Source organism: Pipistrellus kuhlii, unplaced genomic scaffold, assembly GCF_014108245.1.
Source record: "Pipistrellus kuhlii isolate mPipKuh1 unplaced genomic scaffold, mPipKuh1.p scaffold_m20_p_5, whole genome shotgun sequence".
NCBI classification, from domain to species: Eukaryota; Metazoa; Chordata; class Mammalia; order Chiroptera; family Vespertilionidae; genus Pipistrellus; species Pipistrellus kuhlii.
The window spans coordinates 1,062,304-1,080,984 of record NW_023425551.1 but is presented as its reverse complement, the minus strand read 5'-3'; the positions used below and the strand labels follow the sequence as shown (position 1 = coordinate 1,080,984).

Below are 18,681 nucleotides of genomic sequence, written 5' to 3'. Positions count from 1 at the left end.
TTGGGCCTCTTTTTGTCTTAAATCCGTGACATTTGATACGGGAGGTGCAGCTGGGTTCCTCTCAGAGTTGGCGATCCTTTGGGAGACTGGCCCGGGCCCCCTGTGGCTGCTTCTAGCTGCTTCCGTGGAGAATGGGAAACCGGGGCCTCAGCCCAGAGCGGGGCTTTTCAGCTTCTCCCCAGCCCCACAGCGTCTTCCAGAATCTTCTCCCCTTGAGTGCTGCCACACGCGCACACACACACACACACCACCCCTCTCTCTGTGCTAATCCTCACCCGACGACATGTTTTTCATTGATTTTTAGAGAGAGTGGAAGGGAATGAGGGAGCGGGAGAGAGAAACATTGATATGAGGCACACCGATTGGAGCCTCCACACCCCCCAACCAGGGCTGGGATGGACCCAGCTACGGGCCTTTCACCAGGACGAGAGCCTCTGCCCTTTGGTGCACAAGCTGATGCTGCAACCATTGAGCAGCACTGCCAGGGCCCTGGCCCTCTCCCCTGAGGAAATGCAGGCCCCTGACCTGTCAGGTGACTGCACGCCCGCCTCTCACCAGGCGACTTCCTTTCTGAGCCCAGCCCGCTGGCCCTGTCACTGCCCTGGGCCTCAGACACCCTCCTCCCAGCCCCTCCGAACGCAGTGCCTGCCCGGACACAGCTGGGACATGCTTCTCACCAGTTGCGAGTTCCCTTTGCTGCTTACCACCTCCTGAGCCCCCCAACTTGTGGCCATTAGGCCTAGATTTTGCTAAGACTTCTCAGAATCAGGTTCCACGTGGCTTACATCGCAGTAGTGACCAGTGGTGAGCTTTTCCCTTTTCTGAGTGGATACGCAGGAAATAAAATGTAAACCAACATTTTAAGTGCTATGTATTCCCGAGGAAAACTTGTAAACATAGATAAATATAAAAAAGACGTAATTTCTTCATTTCACTTGACTACCGAGAAAGAACAGCTGTGAATCCAAAGACTGCCAGCCCCCCTCCACTCATGCACATCGACATCCGATCTCTTATTTATTTCCGTGTGTTTTACAAAGTGGGTGGCGGTTTTGTTTGGCCATTTTCCCTTCACCCGATGCCCGTGTCATTACCTGCTGTTCCGGGACGTGGCCTGTCCGTGGCTGCACGTGTCGGTTAGCATAGAGTACTCCCCTGCTCTGGGCTTATTTTCGATTTTTAAAAGTTTGGTCCTCATCACAGTCGTGCGTAAGCCAGCCGGCCTGTGCACCCCTGTGAGCCCCCGGCATGTCAGGGTGACGTTTAACCAGCCGTTACAGGGAGGCCGTGCTTTGCCAGAGCGTCTGCGTTCACACAGGAGCGTGGCAGGGAGAATGGGCCTCGTGGCCGCGGTGCCCGCGCCCAGCTCCCCGTGCTGCCCGCTGCCGCTGCCCCCCGCGACGTGGCCGGAAGCACCGCGGTGCTGAGAGTAAGGCCGCCCGGCGGTTCTCACAGCAGGTCTGATGGTGAAGAAGTCGGCCTCGGATGTGTCCATCTCCGGCACCCACGGCCAGTACTCCATCCTGCAGACGGCCAGGCTGCTGCCCGGAGCGCCGCAGCAGGCGGTGAGTGGAATGGAAACGTGCCAGGCCCCAGGGGCTGGCCTGTGGTTCGTCCTCGGCCCCTCGTCTCACCCCGGGTCACCCTTTCCAGCTCACACATCGACTGCTGCCTCTCTAACCCTCTAACTGCCCACCGGGTCCCCCCAAAGCCCCATAGCTTAGTCACGTGTTTTTTATGGGCTTTTCAATGGCCGTGCAGGGCCTGGGAGGGAGATCCCGTTGATGAAAAGTCCCAGTGTCCCGTGTGGGGGGATTGCTGGCCTCCAGACTCACCCGCTTCTCTCTCTCCCAATGCCTGGCTTGGACCGGGGTGTGCAGAGTAGTGCGAGGCAGAAGGGAAAGGAGAGAAATTCCGATCCATTGCTGGGCAAAATTAGGATGACGCTGGGGTGAAGGTAGCTGAGAGAAGAGGCTAAACCAGGCCCAAGAGGCCTAAATAACACAGGAGGGGCCCTGGGAGTGACAGCAGCTGTGCAGGGAGAGGGGTGGAGTGCCAGAGGAGGCCCGGGCTGCCAGAGACTGTGGGTGGAGGTGGGTGGCGTCAAGGCGAGGAAGGAGGGAGGAGATCTGGGTGCTGGGTCCCGGGACAGGGGCAGAGGGCGGGGCCAGATGCCATGCCGTCCCTGCAGGGGGTTGGCTACCCTCTGTCCGGGGTTTGCAGGCATAAAGGCTGGTTAACAAAGGGACCTGCTGGTTAAACGGGGTGAGGAGACAGAAGGGAACATATCTGGAAGGCACTTTAATAACTCCACTGGGCCATGAAATGGCTCCGGCTCTGCTCTGGCTCTTCCCTGGTTATGGAGAGAAGGCTAGAGGCTGGCTTGTCCCCATTGCAAACACCGGTGACCCCGGTGGGGAGACCTGGGAGCCCGGCTCCGGGCAGGGGCTGAGGACGCGGTTCAGAGCGGACGGTGCTGGTCGCGCTGATGGCTCAGGAGCAGATGAGCGGGCGGGGAGCTGGCCCAGGCTGCCTTCTTCCTGTGCTCCTAGTGCTTCTCTCCTCTCCGCCCCCAGCCCAAGGCCAGGACGGGCATCAGCAAGCCTTACAACGTCAAGCAGATCAAGACCACCAACGCCCGGGAGGCGGAGGCCGCCATCCGCTGTCTCCTGGAAGCCAGAGGCGGTAGGTGCCCCCGGGCCTCTCCCGCCGGGGGTCGCTTGTTGCGTTTTATTTTATTTTTTTAAATATATTTTATTGATTTTTTTACAGAGAGGAGGAGAGAGGGATAGAGAGCTAGAAACGTCGATGAGAGAGAAACATCGACCAGCTGCCTCTTGCACACCCCCTACCGGGGATGTGCCCCCAACCAATGTATATGCCCTTGACCGGAATCGAACCCCGGACCTTTCAGTCCGCAGGCCGACGCTCTACCACTGAGCCAAACCGGTTTCGGCTCTGTCCTCCTTTTCATCTGCCTACTAAACAGGGCCGAGAGGAGGAAAGAGTTTTTTCCTAAAGGCAGGGTTAAACGGAAGCCACCTTAGCAACATTTTGTAGAATTCTACCATTTAAAGTTATATCTTTAAAATTCAGTGAGCACATAGAGAGGATCCCAGGGTTGTGAAGCAGTGCTTAAGGGAGAGAGTGACAGAAAGACAAATGGATGTTAGCCAAGGCTGATGCCCCAGGCACTGACCCATCCTGCGGAAGGTGCACTCGGGCACACATCCTGTTCCAGACACAAAACCCACTTTTTAAATCAGCAGCTCCCAGTTCGATGTCAAAGAGCCCACAGGTAATTTAACTGCCTGTTCACGCAGCTGCTGCCACTTCCCTCAGCCCACGTCCGTCATATGTTACCTGAGCACACCCCCCCCCCCCCCCCCCCCCCCCCCCCCCCCCCCCCCCGCACATTCACATCCCTACGATTCAGGAGCGAGGAGAGCATGCCCTCTGAAAAGCCACTTGCCGTACAAGGGACTGAGTTGTTTTTAGTCAGGGTGTTTAACTTACTTGGGATTTTCAAATAACATCGAAAGAGGGCAGGAAGTAAGAGGGTGAGAAGCACTGCTGTAGGGTAACATCATCTCAAGTGGTTTCTTTTTCATTTAAATCTATTTTCAAATATTTGTCAAACATCAAATTTTTTTTTCATTGATTTTAAAGAGAGAAGGGAAGGGGGACAGAGAGAGAGAGAGAGAGGGAGGGAGGGAGAGGAAGGGAGGGAGAGGGAGAGAAAGAGACAGAGAGAGAGAGAGAGATAAACATCAGTTTATTTTTCCATTTATTTATATATTCATTGGTTGATTCTTATATGACATGGGATTGTACCTTGTATCAGAGATACACCTAACCAACTGTGCTACCTGGTCAAGGCTGTTTTTTTATTTCTTTTTAAATCCTATATAATAAAAGCCTAGTATGCAAATTGTCCCCTCGACCAGAAGTTCAACCAGGAGGTGGGGCCGGCCAGCCAACTGCCCACAGCTCCTCCCCTGGACGGCCCCAACCCTCAAGCATCCTTTTTAGAGAAAAAATAAAGGAAATATACTGCATCAATAAATTACCCTCAGAATGTAGATTATCTAAAGGTTACTTGGCCCAGGCGCGTCAGCGTGCGCTTTGTGTTCCAGGCCCCCCGGGGGAAGTCCTGAACGCCCCCGCCCTGAGGGACCAGGAGTCCTCCAAGCCGGAGCCCGAGGCGGGGGCGGCCCCGCTCCTGCCCCGCCGGCCCGCACCCAGGGTCCCCGCCATGAAGAAGCCCACCTTCAGGCGGACCGGGAAGGTAAGAGCTGGCAGCACCCGCCTCTTGCCCCCGAGGCGCTCGAACCCCGCACGTCTGGCTGGATAGAGTCCCATCTCGACGAGTCTCTCTCTCCGTAAACACGAGCCCCTGGCTGGGCCCCGTCCTGGAGGGGGACGCCTGGCCATCGCTTCCTCCCCCTCGTGCCCGGCTCTGGCTGCGCGGGAAAGCCCGGGATTCCCTCCACGCGGGGAGCTCGGCGGAGGGAGGCCTGCTGCCCGGCTCCGGGCTCGTCCGTGTGTCCGGGCGGGTGTGCGGGCCGCGTGGGCAGTCCCGTTGGCATCGGAAGAACGGTCACCGGTCCCGGCGGGCCGCCTCGAGGTGGACGAGCCTCCGTCTTCTCACCGCTTCTCTTGCAGATTGTGTTCTGCTCTGGCTCCCCAGCCCCCCCGCCTTGCTTGCTGCTTCAGAGACATGAGTTTGTCAGGACGGTAGCCGCCCAGAGACTGGCACCTCTAGAGGCACCTGGACCTTCCGTCTGACCTCAGTGTTCTAGTGCCGGACGCCCGGTAACCCGCGCTGCTCTTGGCATTGACCCCTGCTCTCCCTGCGGACTGCGGGCCGGGCCGGCCCCTCGCTCACGCGCACCCAGCTCGCCGCCGCCTCTGCCCCCTTCGGCTCGTGGCGCCTGTCGTTTCCCTCCTCCTCTCCCTGTCCTCGCTTTGTCTCTCGCCTTCAAAGCCAGGAGCAGAACTAGTCCATGGCCCAGCCCACCGAGGGGCTGTGCCTGCCGGGTGTTGTCTGAAGAAGCAAAGCAAGCGCTGAAGGCCGAGCTGCCGGCCACTGCGCACAAAGCTTCCCTCGGCCCCGCACTCCGGCCTCGGGGTCTTTGAATTCGACCCGAGGAGGCACAGTGTTCGCGGAACGGTTTCCGTCCTTCCACACTCACACACCACGCCCAGGAGCAGCGGCTCTGCATTGGCTTATCTGGGTCTCAACCGAGAGAGCGTGGGAGAGGTGTGCGCGCCGTGCGGGAGGCCCCCCTCCTCGGAGCAGAGGGAGCCCCGTCTCCGGCGACACCTGTGCCCTGGTTTTCAAGCCCCGCTCGCCTCTCGTTGGCCCGTGGTCCTCCTGACCCGTGTGTGTGTGTGTGTGTGTGTGTGTTTCTGCCGGGTCCTCTCCCTGGTCACGTGGCCGCATCCCGGACATTCTCAAATCCTGGATTTCCAGAATGTCCCGCGGCCCCGCAGCTCCGGCTGAGGCTGAGCCGGTGCCCCAGCCCCCGCTGGCGTGTCACTCACTCCGTGTCCTGCCTCTCCCCAGCCCACGTCGCCGGAGGAGCCGCCCGGGCCACCGCCTGTCCACTTCACCATCGGGCCCCCCGAGACGAGCCTGGACGCCCCTCCGCCTGCGACCGCCCCGCCCGTTCCCAAACCAAGGACGCTGCCCCCGGGGAAAGGCGCCGAGGGGCGGCCGGGCCCGGGGCCCCCGCTGCCCCTCCCGGGGGCGCCGCCTGCGCTGCCCCGGGTGCCCCCCCGGAGGAAGAAGTCCGCCCCGGCCGCCTTCCACCTGCAGGTGCTGCAGAGCCACGGCCAGCACCTCCAGGACCTGGCCCGCAGCGGCCTCCGCGGGGACTGCCCCCCGGCCCTCCCGCCGCCCGCCAGCGCCCAGGCCGCCAGCCGCAGGGAGCCTGGACCCGAGGGGGCCTCCCCGCTGGGCGACGGCCAGGACCCCTTCTGGAGCCTCCTCCAGCACGCCGGCCTGGCGAGCGGCGCCTGGCTGTGCGAGAGCTCCGAGCCCCTGGACGCGGGCCCCAGGCTCCTCCGGAGGGCGCACACGGCCCCGCTGCAGGCCAGGGGCCCGGCCCCCGAGGAGCGGCCACCGGCGCACGGGCACCCAGACCCCGGCCCCTGGGCCGCCAGCGACACGGACCGGAGGACGGTGCTGCAGGCCTTCGACCCGCTGGCGGAGACCTGACGGAGCCCGGCCGCGCCCTGCAGACCGCGGGCCTCCCTGGGGCGGTGCCCGGCGGAGAAAAGCCCGTCCTCCTCGGTGCCCCCGGGAGAGGCCTCTGTCCCTGCGCGCTCCCGCCCCCTCCTGTGCAGTTACAGAAACCGTGTCTCTCACTCCAGTAAGATGATGGCTCAGCCCCCGAGCTGTGACTGTTGCAGACGCACGCGGCCCGAGTTTCCGCTCGGGGCCCGGGAAGGAGCCTTCCCGGCGGGGCCTGCATGTGGGTGTTCAAAACGGAGTTCGTGGACGACGCCCAGTTCCCTCCCGTCGAGCGTTAAGTGGCTGTTGGGCTTACGTGTGTGTGTGGTGTTCCTTCACTTCGTTTGTATTTTACAGGTTCAGAGCCATGGTTTGGTGCATCGCCTGGGGGCGGATGCGTAAAGTCAGGCTCACACGCACAGGTAGCTGGCACCACGGGGAGCCGTGCCTGACCGCCTGGCACTGGGTTAGAATCGTCAGAGAGAGGCAGCAGAGAGGTCAGCCCGGTAACCGGGCTGCCCATCCCCGGGGGGTTATGTATGTGCGTGTCCCTGTGAGCCTTGACCGTGCCGGGACGGGGTCTGTGCCTCTGGGGGCCTGAAGCATATGCCATCCGCTTACCTGAGCTTCACCCGCTCCACACGCCCGTGTCCTGTCTCAGGTGTGCACGCTCCGTGCCCTGCTACAGCCCTGATCCTGGTGTGCTGTGTACACCAGTGTTTACACGCCGTCTAGCCCCCTTTGAAGGAAACCTTGTGAGTTCGTTTCTTCCCTTAAATTCCCTACCTGGTAAACGCACAAATGGGAGAACGCCTTCTGGGCATGCCATGGGTCCTCGGTCACGGTAATGGCTGCCTGCTGTAGCCGGGTCTGTGCTGCAGCGTCAGGAAGGAGAGCCCTTCTCCATGAGGCAGTGTCTCTGGATTGGCTTCTCTCTGTGTCTGTTGGGTCTGTTTTTTACCTGCGTTTCCCCTCTACGTCTCCAACACTACTTCTTGCCCGTGAAATCATTTAAAAAGAAATGGCCATTCTGTTCCACATTGAAAAAAACAATGTTAGAAGGCCTAGAGCAGTGGTCAGCAAACTGCAGCTCGCGAGCCACATGCGGCTCTTTGGCCCCTTGAGTGTGGCTCTTCCACAAAATACCACGGCCTGGGCGAGTCTATTTTGAAGAAGTGGCGTTAGAAGAAGTTTCAGTTTAAAAAGTTTGGCTCTCAAAAGAAATTTCAATTATTGTACTGTTATTTGGCTCTGTTGACTAATGAGTTTGCCATCCACTGCCCTAGAGTTTCATTTGGAGAAGATATTGTATTTTTGCTAATAAATTCACTGGCAAAAATTTTAGTGTGTCACATGGCATACGGAGGAACCTTTCACAGCATAGGGCCACACACAGTGAGTCTGGGCTCCCCTGATATAAGCCGGGAACCCCTACACTCAGTGCTGATGGTTGGGATGGCAGGGATGGCCTTGCCCAGGCAATACCACTCTCTCCCTACTGATCAGACCTCGGGGTGTTCAGGATTACTTCTCATTGCCACTATCAAGGTACACATACAGCTCTTAAATCCAGCACTCAAGTCAAAAACCAAACCACCACGTTATTTCACTTCATCGGAAAACTGAGCACAGGAAAAGGCATTACTGACCCATCGAGATGAGCAGAACACACGCATTGTCCTGTCAGAAAAAGATGCTGTTTCTGGCCACGGCGCTAGGACACTTTCTGGAGTACGTGCTTCGTATCATCTCTACCTCTCTAGCAAATGCAAACAAAGAATGTAATCCTTGAACTCCTCAGAGGAAGCAAGCAAGCAGGATGGGTAGCAGTCTCGGAGAAGTTCGATGATTTGCAGCGGCTACTAGAGTACAATTGGAAACGGAAGCAAAGGTTTCTTAATGCAGCCATGCTTCTTGTCTGCCACCTGTTTTCCCGCCAAGGGAAGGTGCATTTGAAAGCAGGTGCATGTAGCCATTGGTTGGAAAAGCAGGGGAAGTCTGTGCCACCACAGTTGCTTGCAATGCTGGGAACAGGCCTGATTCTCAGGTTACTCTTTGTTCTAGAAAACCGGTAGCCAGTGGCGGGCACAGGAGCTGAGTGTCCGTGGAGGCAGGTGCTGGTCCCACAGCAACACGTAGGGATCCAGCTGTGAGCAGTGGCGCGCGGGGTGGTGTCAGCCTCGGGGCGCAGCCACGGGAACAGGACCAGTTGTTTAACAGGACGAGCTGAACAAGTACTTGGTCCCGGTGTTCACGGTCAGGGACCACAGAGGCTGGATTTTGAGTTAGTATGTGAGGCTCCCAACCACCTTCCTCTGAAGGAGACAATCAGCGTCACCTTATTTATTTTTTAAATGGAGGCTCCTGGTTGCCGGTTTCCTGGGTGAGGGGCAGGCAGTGGATAACACAGCGAGGGCTGCCATCAGGGATGTCATTATCCGGGGATGTCACTCTGTGGGTTTGTATTTTCGGTTTTTCTTTGATACTCCCTCCCACGCGGGGCTTTTTACTGGGACCTTATTTGTGGTCTGTGTGTCATTCCTTCTCTGTAAGACGTTAAGTTCGCTGCAGTCCGTGTTTTCAGCAAGGTACTTGACAACTCGGCACGCTCTCGAGGACTCCGATGGCCCTCTTCCCTCCCACGGTGTCATCTCCGACTTGCTGGCTATTTTTAAAATTTATTCCAGTAAATTACTGGAATTAGGACATCTGTCTAAGCAATTCCTGTAAAGGTTTTACAGTGTTGAAGTTCAAGACAGTTAATAGAATTCTCCTGATGTGTATAAGTATAAGCAAAGTAATGTATTAAAACTTTATAACAGAGTGATTTATTTCAACAGCAAGGAAAGCCACAAAAATTATTTATTGGCTGACTGGCAATTAAAAAATCCTTGTAATGTTTATTTGAAGTGATCATTTGTACTGAAATTGTAAAAAAGAAATCTATTAAATGTTTTGTCTTTGTTTTGTAATTTGCCTTTTTTTTTTAGATATGAAGAGAATCTTGGGATAGCTTTTTTGGCCAGCCTTCTGTTCTGGGTGAAATGTGACTACATTACAAATAGTTTTCCTCTATTTGAGTTTGTTTATTTTTTCAACCATCAGACTGAGTTGAAAAAGCATTAGAATCATTTGGTTAAGAATTCGTGACTTGAATAATGCGGGTAGGGACCACTATGACGCCATACATAATAACTTTAAGCTATAATATTTATAAGATGTGAGAGATGCGAGAATTCGTTTTCTGTAGGGTCTTATAGCCGACATGCAATCTTAGACTGCACTGGTTTGAGTGCATTACTATGTCGAGGCAGAAGAGAGTAAACAATGTTCAAGTTCTGTCTAGGTTGGTTTTCAGCTAATTAACACAAAAAATACATTAAAAATGTTCTCTGATGATTTCTAGGAATGAGGATATACTGACAATCTCGAAATAATAAAGATGGCTAGTCCTTCCTGCCCTGTAAGTACCATTCTGAAGTCCCTTGACCTGACTGCACAGCCCCTGGGCTTGGCTGGGGAGAAACCGCTGGTTACGATCCAAGGTCATGGGGGAGAGGGGTTTGACACCCGCTCCCTGAGGAGGCCAACTGTTTGTGTCTACGGAATCACCGTTAACTCAGTGATGTAGGAGAGTACAAAAGAGTGATTGTGAACACACGGCCAGGGGACAGTTGAGTGAAGAGGATTAAGGATTTGACAAGTAGCAACGTGGATTTATGTACATGGAAAGGGAGAGAACTTCAGAAGACCTTACATGACAGTTTAGGATTTTATTCTGCAGATAATAGTGGGTAACAGAAACCTAAACAAATCTGTTAGAGTGGCCATGGTTACAGGCTTTGTAGGCCGGTGTGGACCAGGGGCTGAGCATCCACCCATGAACCAAGAGATCACTGGCTTGATTCCCCATCAGGGCACATACCTTAGTTGTGGGCTTGCTCCCCAGTAAGAGGCATGCAGGAGGCAGCCAGTCAATGATGTTTCTATCTCTCTATCCCTTTCCCTTCCTGTCTCTCTAAAAGTCAATTAAAAAAAATTTTTTTTTAATTTTAGCATGTGTTATTCTAAAAAAAAGATTACAGGCTTTGCCTGGGCTAATAGAAACTCTTCAAAGCACCTGGACTATAGCTTATAAATGGTGTCTGTTTGAGGGGGGGGGGGGGGAATTCTTAAATTATCTTCCTGAGAGATGGTATAACATGTAATTATTCATATTGGTCTCTTGTGAACCTTAGTATTTGTGTGTTATCAGTTGAAATGGCTTCTCATTTCTTTTTTCTTTCTTTCTTTTTAAATATATTTTATTGATTTTGTACAGAGAGGGAGAGAGATAGAAAGATTGATGAGAGAGAGTCATCAATCAGCTGCCTCTTGCACACCCCCTACTGGGGATATGCTCGCAACCAAGGCACATGCCCTTGACCGGAATCGAACCCGGGACCTTTCAGTCCCCAAGCCGACGCTCTATCTATTGAGCCAAACTGGTTTCGGCCTCATTTCTTTTTAAAAAAAATATTGTTGAAAGTATTACACATCTCCTTTTTCCCCCATGGACCCCCTTCCAGCCCACCCTGGCCACAGGCCCTTACCACCCCACTGTGTGCATCCATGGATTATGCATTGAAGTTTGGATTAAACTAAAAATCTAGGATTCTAGTAAGTTTAGTGTTTCCCAACCTGGGACCAGGTACTGAACTCTATGGCCATGTTTCTAAACTCCAAGACCAAGTTGAACACACATTAAGAAGGATGTTCATAGCCAAAACTGGTTTGGCTCAGTGGATAGAGCATCGGTCTGCGAACTGAAAGGTCCCGGGTTCGATTCCGGTCAAGGGCATGTACCTTGGTTGCGGACACATCCCCAGTAGGGGGTGTGCAAGAGGCAGCTGATGGATGATTCTCTCTCATCAATGTTTCTCACTCTCTATCCCTCTCTTCCTCTCTGTAAAAAATCAATACAAAATATATTTTTTTTAAAGTGTGTTCATAAAAAATTTTATGAGAAATGGCTTGTTCTAAATTTGAAAATTTCTTAGATATTAAACTGATTTATGTCTTCTGTTCTATTAAGGTAATATATATATATATAATATATATATATATATATATATATATATATATATATATATATGCCTAAGGGACCAAACAACTGGTGGGCCAGTCACTATGATGCACACTGACCACCAGGGAACAGATGCTCAACTCACAGGATGGGGCTCCCTCCTGTTTGGATCGGGCCTGCGTGGATTGGGCTGAAACCGGCTATCCAACATTCCCCAAGGGGTCCCGGATTGCAAGAGGGCACAGGCCAGGCCGAGGTGTTACCAGTTCATAATCAAATATTTCATAAACTTCCAATCTATTTTAAGTGATTAGCTATTGGGAGTGTTCAATATCTAATATAAGGGCACAATCAGTTGTAGGAAAGACTTTAAAGTGACATTTATATAAATGCTTCAATTTTTGGTTGAACATAATTTTTTATATTAAATGTCAATAAAGACTCATTCGATATATTTGATATTACGAAGGAGTAAAAATTCAGGATGGTATGCCTAAAGCTCAAATTTTAGGAATTGGAGTTTGAGGGGCATTGTGAGTTATGAACCAAGTTCAAGACACATCACTGTGTCACTGCGCTGTGCTTCTCACTAGGAAGTGAATGCTGGTGTTCCCACCTCAGGCAGGCACAGGGCGCAGGCCTGCACCCTCCACCGTGTCCTGCGTGTTGGCGTAGCCTGGGTGACTGGTTGAGAGGCTGGTGAGAAAGGTATCATGACCCTCCTTTTTGTAGTCTCTTTCTGTGGCGACATTTAATGTAAACTCTGGGGAAAAGGGGACTCGGTGCCCTTGAAATTTAGGGCTGACAATGTAATCTGGTAGGTTTAGGGGAAATGTAACCAGAAAGAAAGAAATAGGTTATAAGTAAAAATAACTGACTTTTCATTTTCATTCTAGCTGTATTTTTTTTTAAAATATGTTTTATTGATTTTTTCACAGAGAGGAAGAGAGAGGGATAGAGAGTTAGAAACAAAGATGAGAAGAGAATCATCGATCAGCTGCCTCTTGCATGCCCCCCACTGGGTATGTGCCTGTAACCAAGGTACATGCCCTTGCCCGGAATTGAACCTGGGACCTTTCAGTCCGCAGGCCGACGCTCTATCCACTGAGCCAAACCGGTCCCGGCTATTCTTGCTGTATTTACAGCTTTCTTTCAGTAATTTGTTTGGTAACACCTATATTCTGTTTACTTCCTTCTTAAAAAAGATCATAAAAAGTGACTTTTCACATGAGGGAGAAGGTGATATGAAGCTTTTGAGTTTTTCCCCCCAGAAAGGATATTTAAACAAAGCTGATCAAATTCCCAGAGTGTTTTATTGATGGTCTAAGTTTGAAACTACTTCAAATACATGTTTTCATACTTAGTGTTTTTTAAGCATTTTTCATGCAATGATTATTTTAAAAACATTGACTTAACTATCACAAAATGGATAAAGTCAACCCATGTACATTTATATCCATTTCATAGGCAGAATAAAAAAAAATGCCTTGCCTGAAAAACTGTGTAATTTAGTACTTCAGTGGATCCCTCTCCCAGACCTCATTTTAAAAGCACCGCTAAAGCAGCTCTATAGAGATTTAAGGAGTGGGGCTTCATTGCATTACTCTACGTTAATGAACAATTGTTTTCATGGAAACCAGGAAAAGAAAATGAACCAAGTGTATCTACCCCTTCTCCCCATAACATCCCATTAGCTAGCATTTATTATTTAATATTGTTAGCTCGTAACCATGCATTCACTGTATCTACACAATAATACAAGTGGTTAAGTCACTTGTTAGGTTGTTGCAAATTAAACAATTAGATGTTGACAGGGTTTTACTGATGACATGTTCTCGTTTTAGCTTTGATTATCCCATTCTACAATGTCCATCATCTTCAAAATGGTTATATCCTATATAATAAAAGGCTAATATGCAAATTGTCCCCTCGATGGGGAGTACAACCAGGGGTTAGCCAACTGCCCGTGGCACCTCCCCTCAGTGGGCCCCATCTAATCAGCCCTGATCGGGGGCAGGCCGGCTGGCCAGACCCCACCCATGCACAAATTCATGTACCAGGCCTCTAGTGAGCTTAATAAGACACTCTAGTATATATCCAAGAGAATGAAAAACAGCATAATACCCCCAAATTCCAAAGAATCTAAATGTTCAAGCAGCATAATACCCCCAAATTCAAAGAATCTAAATGTCCATCACCAGATGAACAAGTGTGGTATATCCATACCATGGAGTATTACTTGGCCATAAAAAGGAATGAAGCCCCGATACATGCTTCCTCAAGGGTGAACCCTGAAAACATTACACTAAGAGAAAGAAGCCAGACACAGAAGGGCACATAGTGTATAATTCCATTTATATTCAAGTCCAAAACACGCAAATCTGTAGAGATGAAGTAGATTAGTGTTTGCCAGGGCTGGGGGAGAAAAGGTGAGGTGTGATTGCTCCAGGCTATGGGGTTCTTCCAGGAGATGATAAAAGTGTTCTGAGATCAGTGGTGGTGATTGCACGACCCTGTAAACTTACTAAAAATAAACAACCTTGAGTTAAGGTAAATTTTATGAAATGTGAATTATATCTCAATAATGTCATTATTTAGAAAAAGTCAACATGATTTCCTATTTCTCACTTGCTGGAAGTCAAAGGAGCAGGAAAGAAAGGGATGTTTTACTTGGCCTAAAGAGAATTGAGAACCTTAATACTAAGTGTTACTAATCTATACAATGGCTTAGAATAGTTTTATTCACACTGTGATTAATAGTGGATTAGCTACTTTATCTGGGAAAAATACAAGTATAGGTAGCTAAAGTCTGGAAAGCATTACTATAAGCTAGATTTTTTTAGAGAAATATCTGTTCTCAGCCATATGAAAATAAAAATGTACAAGGAACTGGCCCATGGGTGGCAACAGGTCTAACAGTTAACATGTTAGACAAAGGTTTACACTTACATGTTAGTAAAAATTTACAGCACATGGAATCCCAGAACAAAAAGAGTCTTTTATGTTCTAGATCATTCTCTGCCCGCTCCAGGTGCTCTCCCACTAGCCTTGTCATGGTAAGCTGGCGGCGCGCTGTCCCTTCAGAAGCCATCAGTGCTCCGCTCGCGTCAGCCATAGGCGGTCACAGGTGACACAAGGTACTCTCCATCCACAGCAGCGTGTTCACAGGGACAGCACTGCACAGCATCCACTGGCCCCCACGGAATTCCCTGAAATCGAAAGCATCCGTCCAGCCCTTCCTTCTCCGAGTGCCACTCTGTGCTTGTGCTTTGCAGTGTTCTGCTGCCTGCAACAGACTCCAGACCACGCGATGCCACAGTGACTGTTTGCATGATTGCTTCAAAAGAGACCACCGAGCTTCACATGAAAAATGGAAGGTAATTGTCAGTTTTCAAGGTCTTTGGCTAAAGCTTCCCGGATGAACTGTAAGGTACGTTGGTACAAAAAAGCATCCTTTTTCTTTGGCTTACAAATGTTCAGATGGTTCACGTCCACAGGAATTAGATCTCCAATGCCTAAATCTGAAGAAAACAAAAATGTGAACAAAATCTAAGTAAAAATGTAAGCTTCTCCCTTATCAATAATGAAAGAGGCCAAATTTGCAGTTCTTAATGTTCACTTGGTTGTGACTCTTAAAAGATAAAGGATCTTTAGCTAAGATTCACTGTAGCTAAACTATATTTGATTAATCATGCCTGAATGGATTCTCAGAAGATATAATTATGCATTTCACAAATTCATTTGTATACTTCCTAATTTAGTAGTGAATAGAGCCTGGTCACTATAATATAATGAAACACTTTTTCTAGAGTCTTTATTATAAAAGTTGATAATGAGCTCCCTTGTCCCGATATAAAGAATGGGGATATCTCACATAGGGCCCATTCTAGCCATAGCCGGCTATGGTGGAGGTGACCCAGAACAAGGCACACACAGAATGGAGTTGAGGCGATGTCACTATAAGCAGTTAGTCCATAAGTTAACTTTGCTTTTGGTTTAAGCTTCCAAAGTCCTTTTTGGTAAATACCAGCAGCTGATCCTGAGCTCTGCAACTTCTCAATAGTAACTGCCCGCCCTACGGCACATTTCCTAGGAAAGCCATCCCTAGGCTTCACGGAGCAGAAGGCTTTTCATCTTATTTAGGCAGCATGGAGGAGGTTCGGACCCAACCGAAGAGCCACCCAGCAAGTGCTCTGCCTCACACGGTCCGGCTGCAGGGGCCACGTGGGCTCTGGGACAGCACCTACGCCCACTGCCGGGTGATCGGAAAAGGGTTTCACAGCAAGCTGAGGAGTCCGGGAGCGACAGGCAGAGTCACTGCCATCACGGAGTAATCAAGGAGCCACAAGGAGAATGAAGATTTGGGCCCTCCTCTCAGAGCCGATGGCCCAGTGTAATCAATACACTGGAGCAGGTGCTGTCATTCCCTCACTTCAGGATTATGAAGAGATTCTACTTTTAACATTAGTTTTTCCCATCAGAATCTTTGTTGAATGGTCCATATATCTTCCATTTATTTACTAAAGACTCCATATCTTTAGGTGATCTTTTTTAAAGTTTCTGCATGCAGGTATCAGTCTTTTAAATGAAAAGCCCCTTTCAGTCTAGCTAATACCCTGTTTCCCTGAAAATAAGACAGTGCCTTATATTATTTTTTTCTCCTAAAGTTGCACTAGGTCTTATTTTCAGGGGATGTCTTATCTTTCCATGTGTTAGGTCTTATTTTCGGAGGATGTCTTATTTGCGGGGAAACACGGTAGAAGGGTTTTGTGTTCTTACCTGAATACAACAGAGTTCACTGTTGATGCCTGATTTAGAGTTAGCCAATTAACCTTTGCCATCTAATCAACTAAATGAAGGGTGGGGAGTGGTAATACCAAGGTTATATGTTTTTGGAGAAATGTCAATCTGTGGCTGAAAAGAATAACAGGATTAGAATCTAGATCTCCCTAAAACTGAGAAACTAAACGTAAAAGCTGACGTTTATCATTAAATGCCGGGCATCGCCCACCAGGTGTGTGACGCCGGCCCGCTCCTGCAGGGGGAGTACCTGCTGAGTCCACAGGCACCACGTGCAGCTTGAGCATGCTCCCAATGCACGTTGGTAGTGTCTCCACGAAACTCAGCACCTGGAAGTTTCTGTCTTTAGCAAACTTCAGAAAGTCATCCTGTAGTGCCTTAAGCGCAGGACAATCTGAAATTATAGAGAATAAGGCTGTGACAGGCTCTGTTTATCCAATTCACAATAAAATACATTAACCTTCCAACTGTGAGGGAAAATCAGGGTTCTAATTTGGATGGTGGCTTGTTTACCGCCTCTATTTCCTTAAGCTGAGAGTAGAGGGCTAAATGCAAAAACAAGCGGCCAGTTTTGGGGGGAGAGCTCCCACATTACTGCTGACAGGAAGCAGCCCCCAGTGTGTGGGACTCGGGGTCTCCCCCCTGCCGTGTGCTGGCTGGCATCCCCCACCCACCCTACAGCACAGCCTCCCAGACCACAGCCTGTCTCCAGCAGAACCCTCAGCCTCAGGTAAAAGGACTACCACGAAGCTCAGAGTATTAGAAAATAGATCTGAAGAGCAAACAGAAAACCGGAGGGGGAAGAAACAGAGAGAAACTTACAACCCCCACTAATTTGTCTCTTTAGAATGATTTCAAAAGATAATGGATCAACGAACAAGAAATATCTATGAAAATAAAAGGACTGCAAACATGGAATTCAACAAAAGGTTCAACAAAATTAACTCTCTCTGCGTAAAGGAGAGGAAACAGGAATAGAGAGACGTCTGGCACGTTAAGCTCACGCCGAGGGCCACCCCTGACCCACAGGTACTCCGGGGTAAGAAAACGCTGACTAATGAAAGCAAATGCAGGGTGGGCAAAAGTAGGTTGACAGCTGTGACTATGCAAAACACAGAGTTTAATCTTGTATTATTATTTGTCAGTTTCCATGTGAACAACTGTAAACCTGCTTTGGCCCTGCCCTGTATATAATGCTTTGCAGCTGATATGGTGAAAACCTTGAACGCGTGTGCATATTTTAACAGTTGATGATTTTCCAAATTCATGGATAAAAGCAATTGGTAATTTGGAATTATACTTAAAACCTCATGTAATTTAAATTTTTAAATATTTTACATAGTATTGTAAGTTCCAATGTACAATTCTATAACACATTATCTGTACATTGCATTGCATGATCACCACCCAAAGTCTAGCCTCCTTCCCTCACTGTATATCTGACCCCCTTTATCCTTTATTACCTGCCCCCAGCCGCAGTTCTCTGGTAAGCACCATACTGTTGTCTGTGTTCATGAGTTTGTTTCGTTTCTTTTGTTGCTTTCTGTTTTATATCCCACATATGAGTGAAATCATATGGTTCTTGTCCTTTTCCATCTGACTTAACAAGAGATTTTCTTAAAACCCACAATGCCCACCTATCCTTTTTCTGGAAGGTGAAATGTATTTAGAACCAAATGAATCAAATGCTAAATCAATTGGAAAAATAATGATTTTAAAGAGGAAAATAATCTTGAGACTAAACATTTGTTACAGGATATTCCAAGACCACTTTGGGCCCTTTCCAGTACAGATATTGACAAAATCAAGTCAGCCACTCCTTTTAAAGTAACTTTGCCTCTCCCTAATATTCACCAATATCATTTAAGACCTAATACACTAGCATCCACCCTCCCCCCAACCCCAACCCATACTCCCCACTCTGCCCCTGGTCCGTCCCAGCTGCCATTCCAGTCCTAGCTGTAATTAAGCCCATTATATGTAAGATTTAATTATAAGCAGACTTATAATTTCATATACGAACCCTTGTAATTCTCCTACCTTCCAATTAAAAATTACAAATAATAAAAATTTATACAGAATCTCAGAACTAATATGTATATTACATAGTATTAAAATTGTTATATTTGAACAAACAATGGCTTGAGACAAAAAGGGGAAGTATCAAAGAAAAGCCAGACGCAAACTGAACATTTTCCGTGAGAGTCTAACAATTCATATGCAAATAGTAAAATGCAATGATCTAATCAGGTTAGAAGCTCTTTTTTCTCCTTCCCCAGGAAACTGATGTGAATAGTCCCGTTTCCCTCAGGACAGATCGGGTTACCCTTGCTGAGCTCCTTGACTTCCAGCGAGGGGAAGAGCAGGTAGCGGACGTTCACGGAGTAGTCGGCCAGGTGGGAGCCGTGGTGAGGCACGCTGTAGAAGATGATCCCGCGGGTGTTGTCTATGACCGAGCTCATCTCTGGGTTCTGAGATGCTTCCAGCAGCATCTTCTTGACAAGAAGGCCTGGCCACGGAGAAGTCAAAGAAGCAGAAGCTATTTCCTTCCCTCCACTGCTCTTGAACCAGAATATGC

The 18,681-nt window shown here is 49.5% G+C and overlaps 2 protein-coding genes across 20 annotated transcripts in view; one reads left to right on the top strand and one right to left on the bottom strand.

Moving 5' to 3' along the window:
• Positions 1 to 15,664, top strand: part of SYNJ2 (synaptojanin 2) — a 76,917-nt gene extending 61,253 nt beyond the window's left edge. For 8 of the 12 annotated variants that reach the window (XM_045572836.1, XM_045572835.1, XM_036413459.2 and 5 more), the window contains 4 exons: positions 1,456 to 1,565; positions 2,577 to 2,685; positions 4,137 to 4,288; positions 5,570 to 6,268. In XM_045572836.1, the coding sequence (XP_045428792.1) occupies positions 1,456 to 1,565; positions 2,577 to 2,685; positions 4,137 to 4,288; positions 5,570 to 6,223 (1,025 nt within the window). In that variant the 3' untranslated portion in view covers positions 6,224 to 6,268. Of the gene's footprint in view, positions 1 to 1,455; positions 1,566 to 2,576; positions 2,728 to 4,136; positions 4,289 to 4,665; positions 4,816 to 5,569; positions 7,089 to 15,428 lie in introns of those variants that run through there. The other 4 variants (XM_045572839.1, XM_036413461.2, XM_045572838.1 and 1 more) reach the window with 3 other exon arrangements.
• Positions 12,571 to 18,681, bottom strand: part of SERAC1 (serine active site containing 1) — a 36,334-nt gene continuing 30,223 nt past the window's right edge. For 5 of the 8 annotated variants that reach the window (XM_036413467.2, XM_045572841.1, XM_036413468.2 and 2 more), the window contains 3 exons: positions 18,430 to 18,612; positions 16,354 to 16,497; positions 12,571 to 14,824 (listed from right to left, as the gene is read on the bottom strand). In XM_036413467.2, coding sequence (XP_036269360.1) covers positions 14,688 to 14,824; positions 16,354 to 16,497; positions 18,430 to 18,612 — 464 coding nt within the window. In that variant the 3' untranslated portion in view covers positions 12,571 to 14,687. The remainder of the gene's footprint in view (positions 14,825 to 16,353; positions 16,498 to 18,429; positions 18,613 to 18,681) is intronic. The other 3 variants (XM_045572843.1, XM_045572842.1, XR_004983618.2) reach the window with 2 other exon arrangements.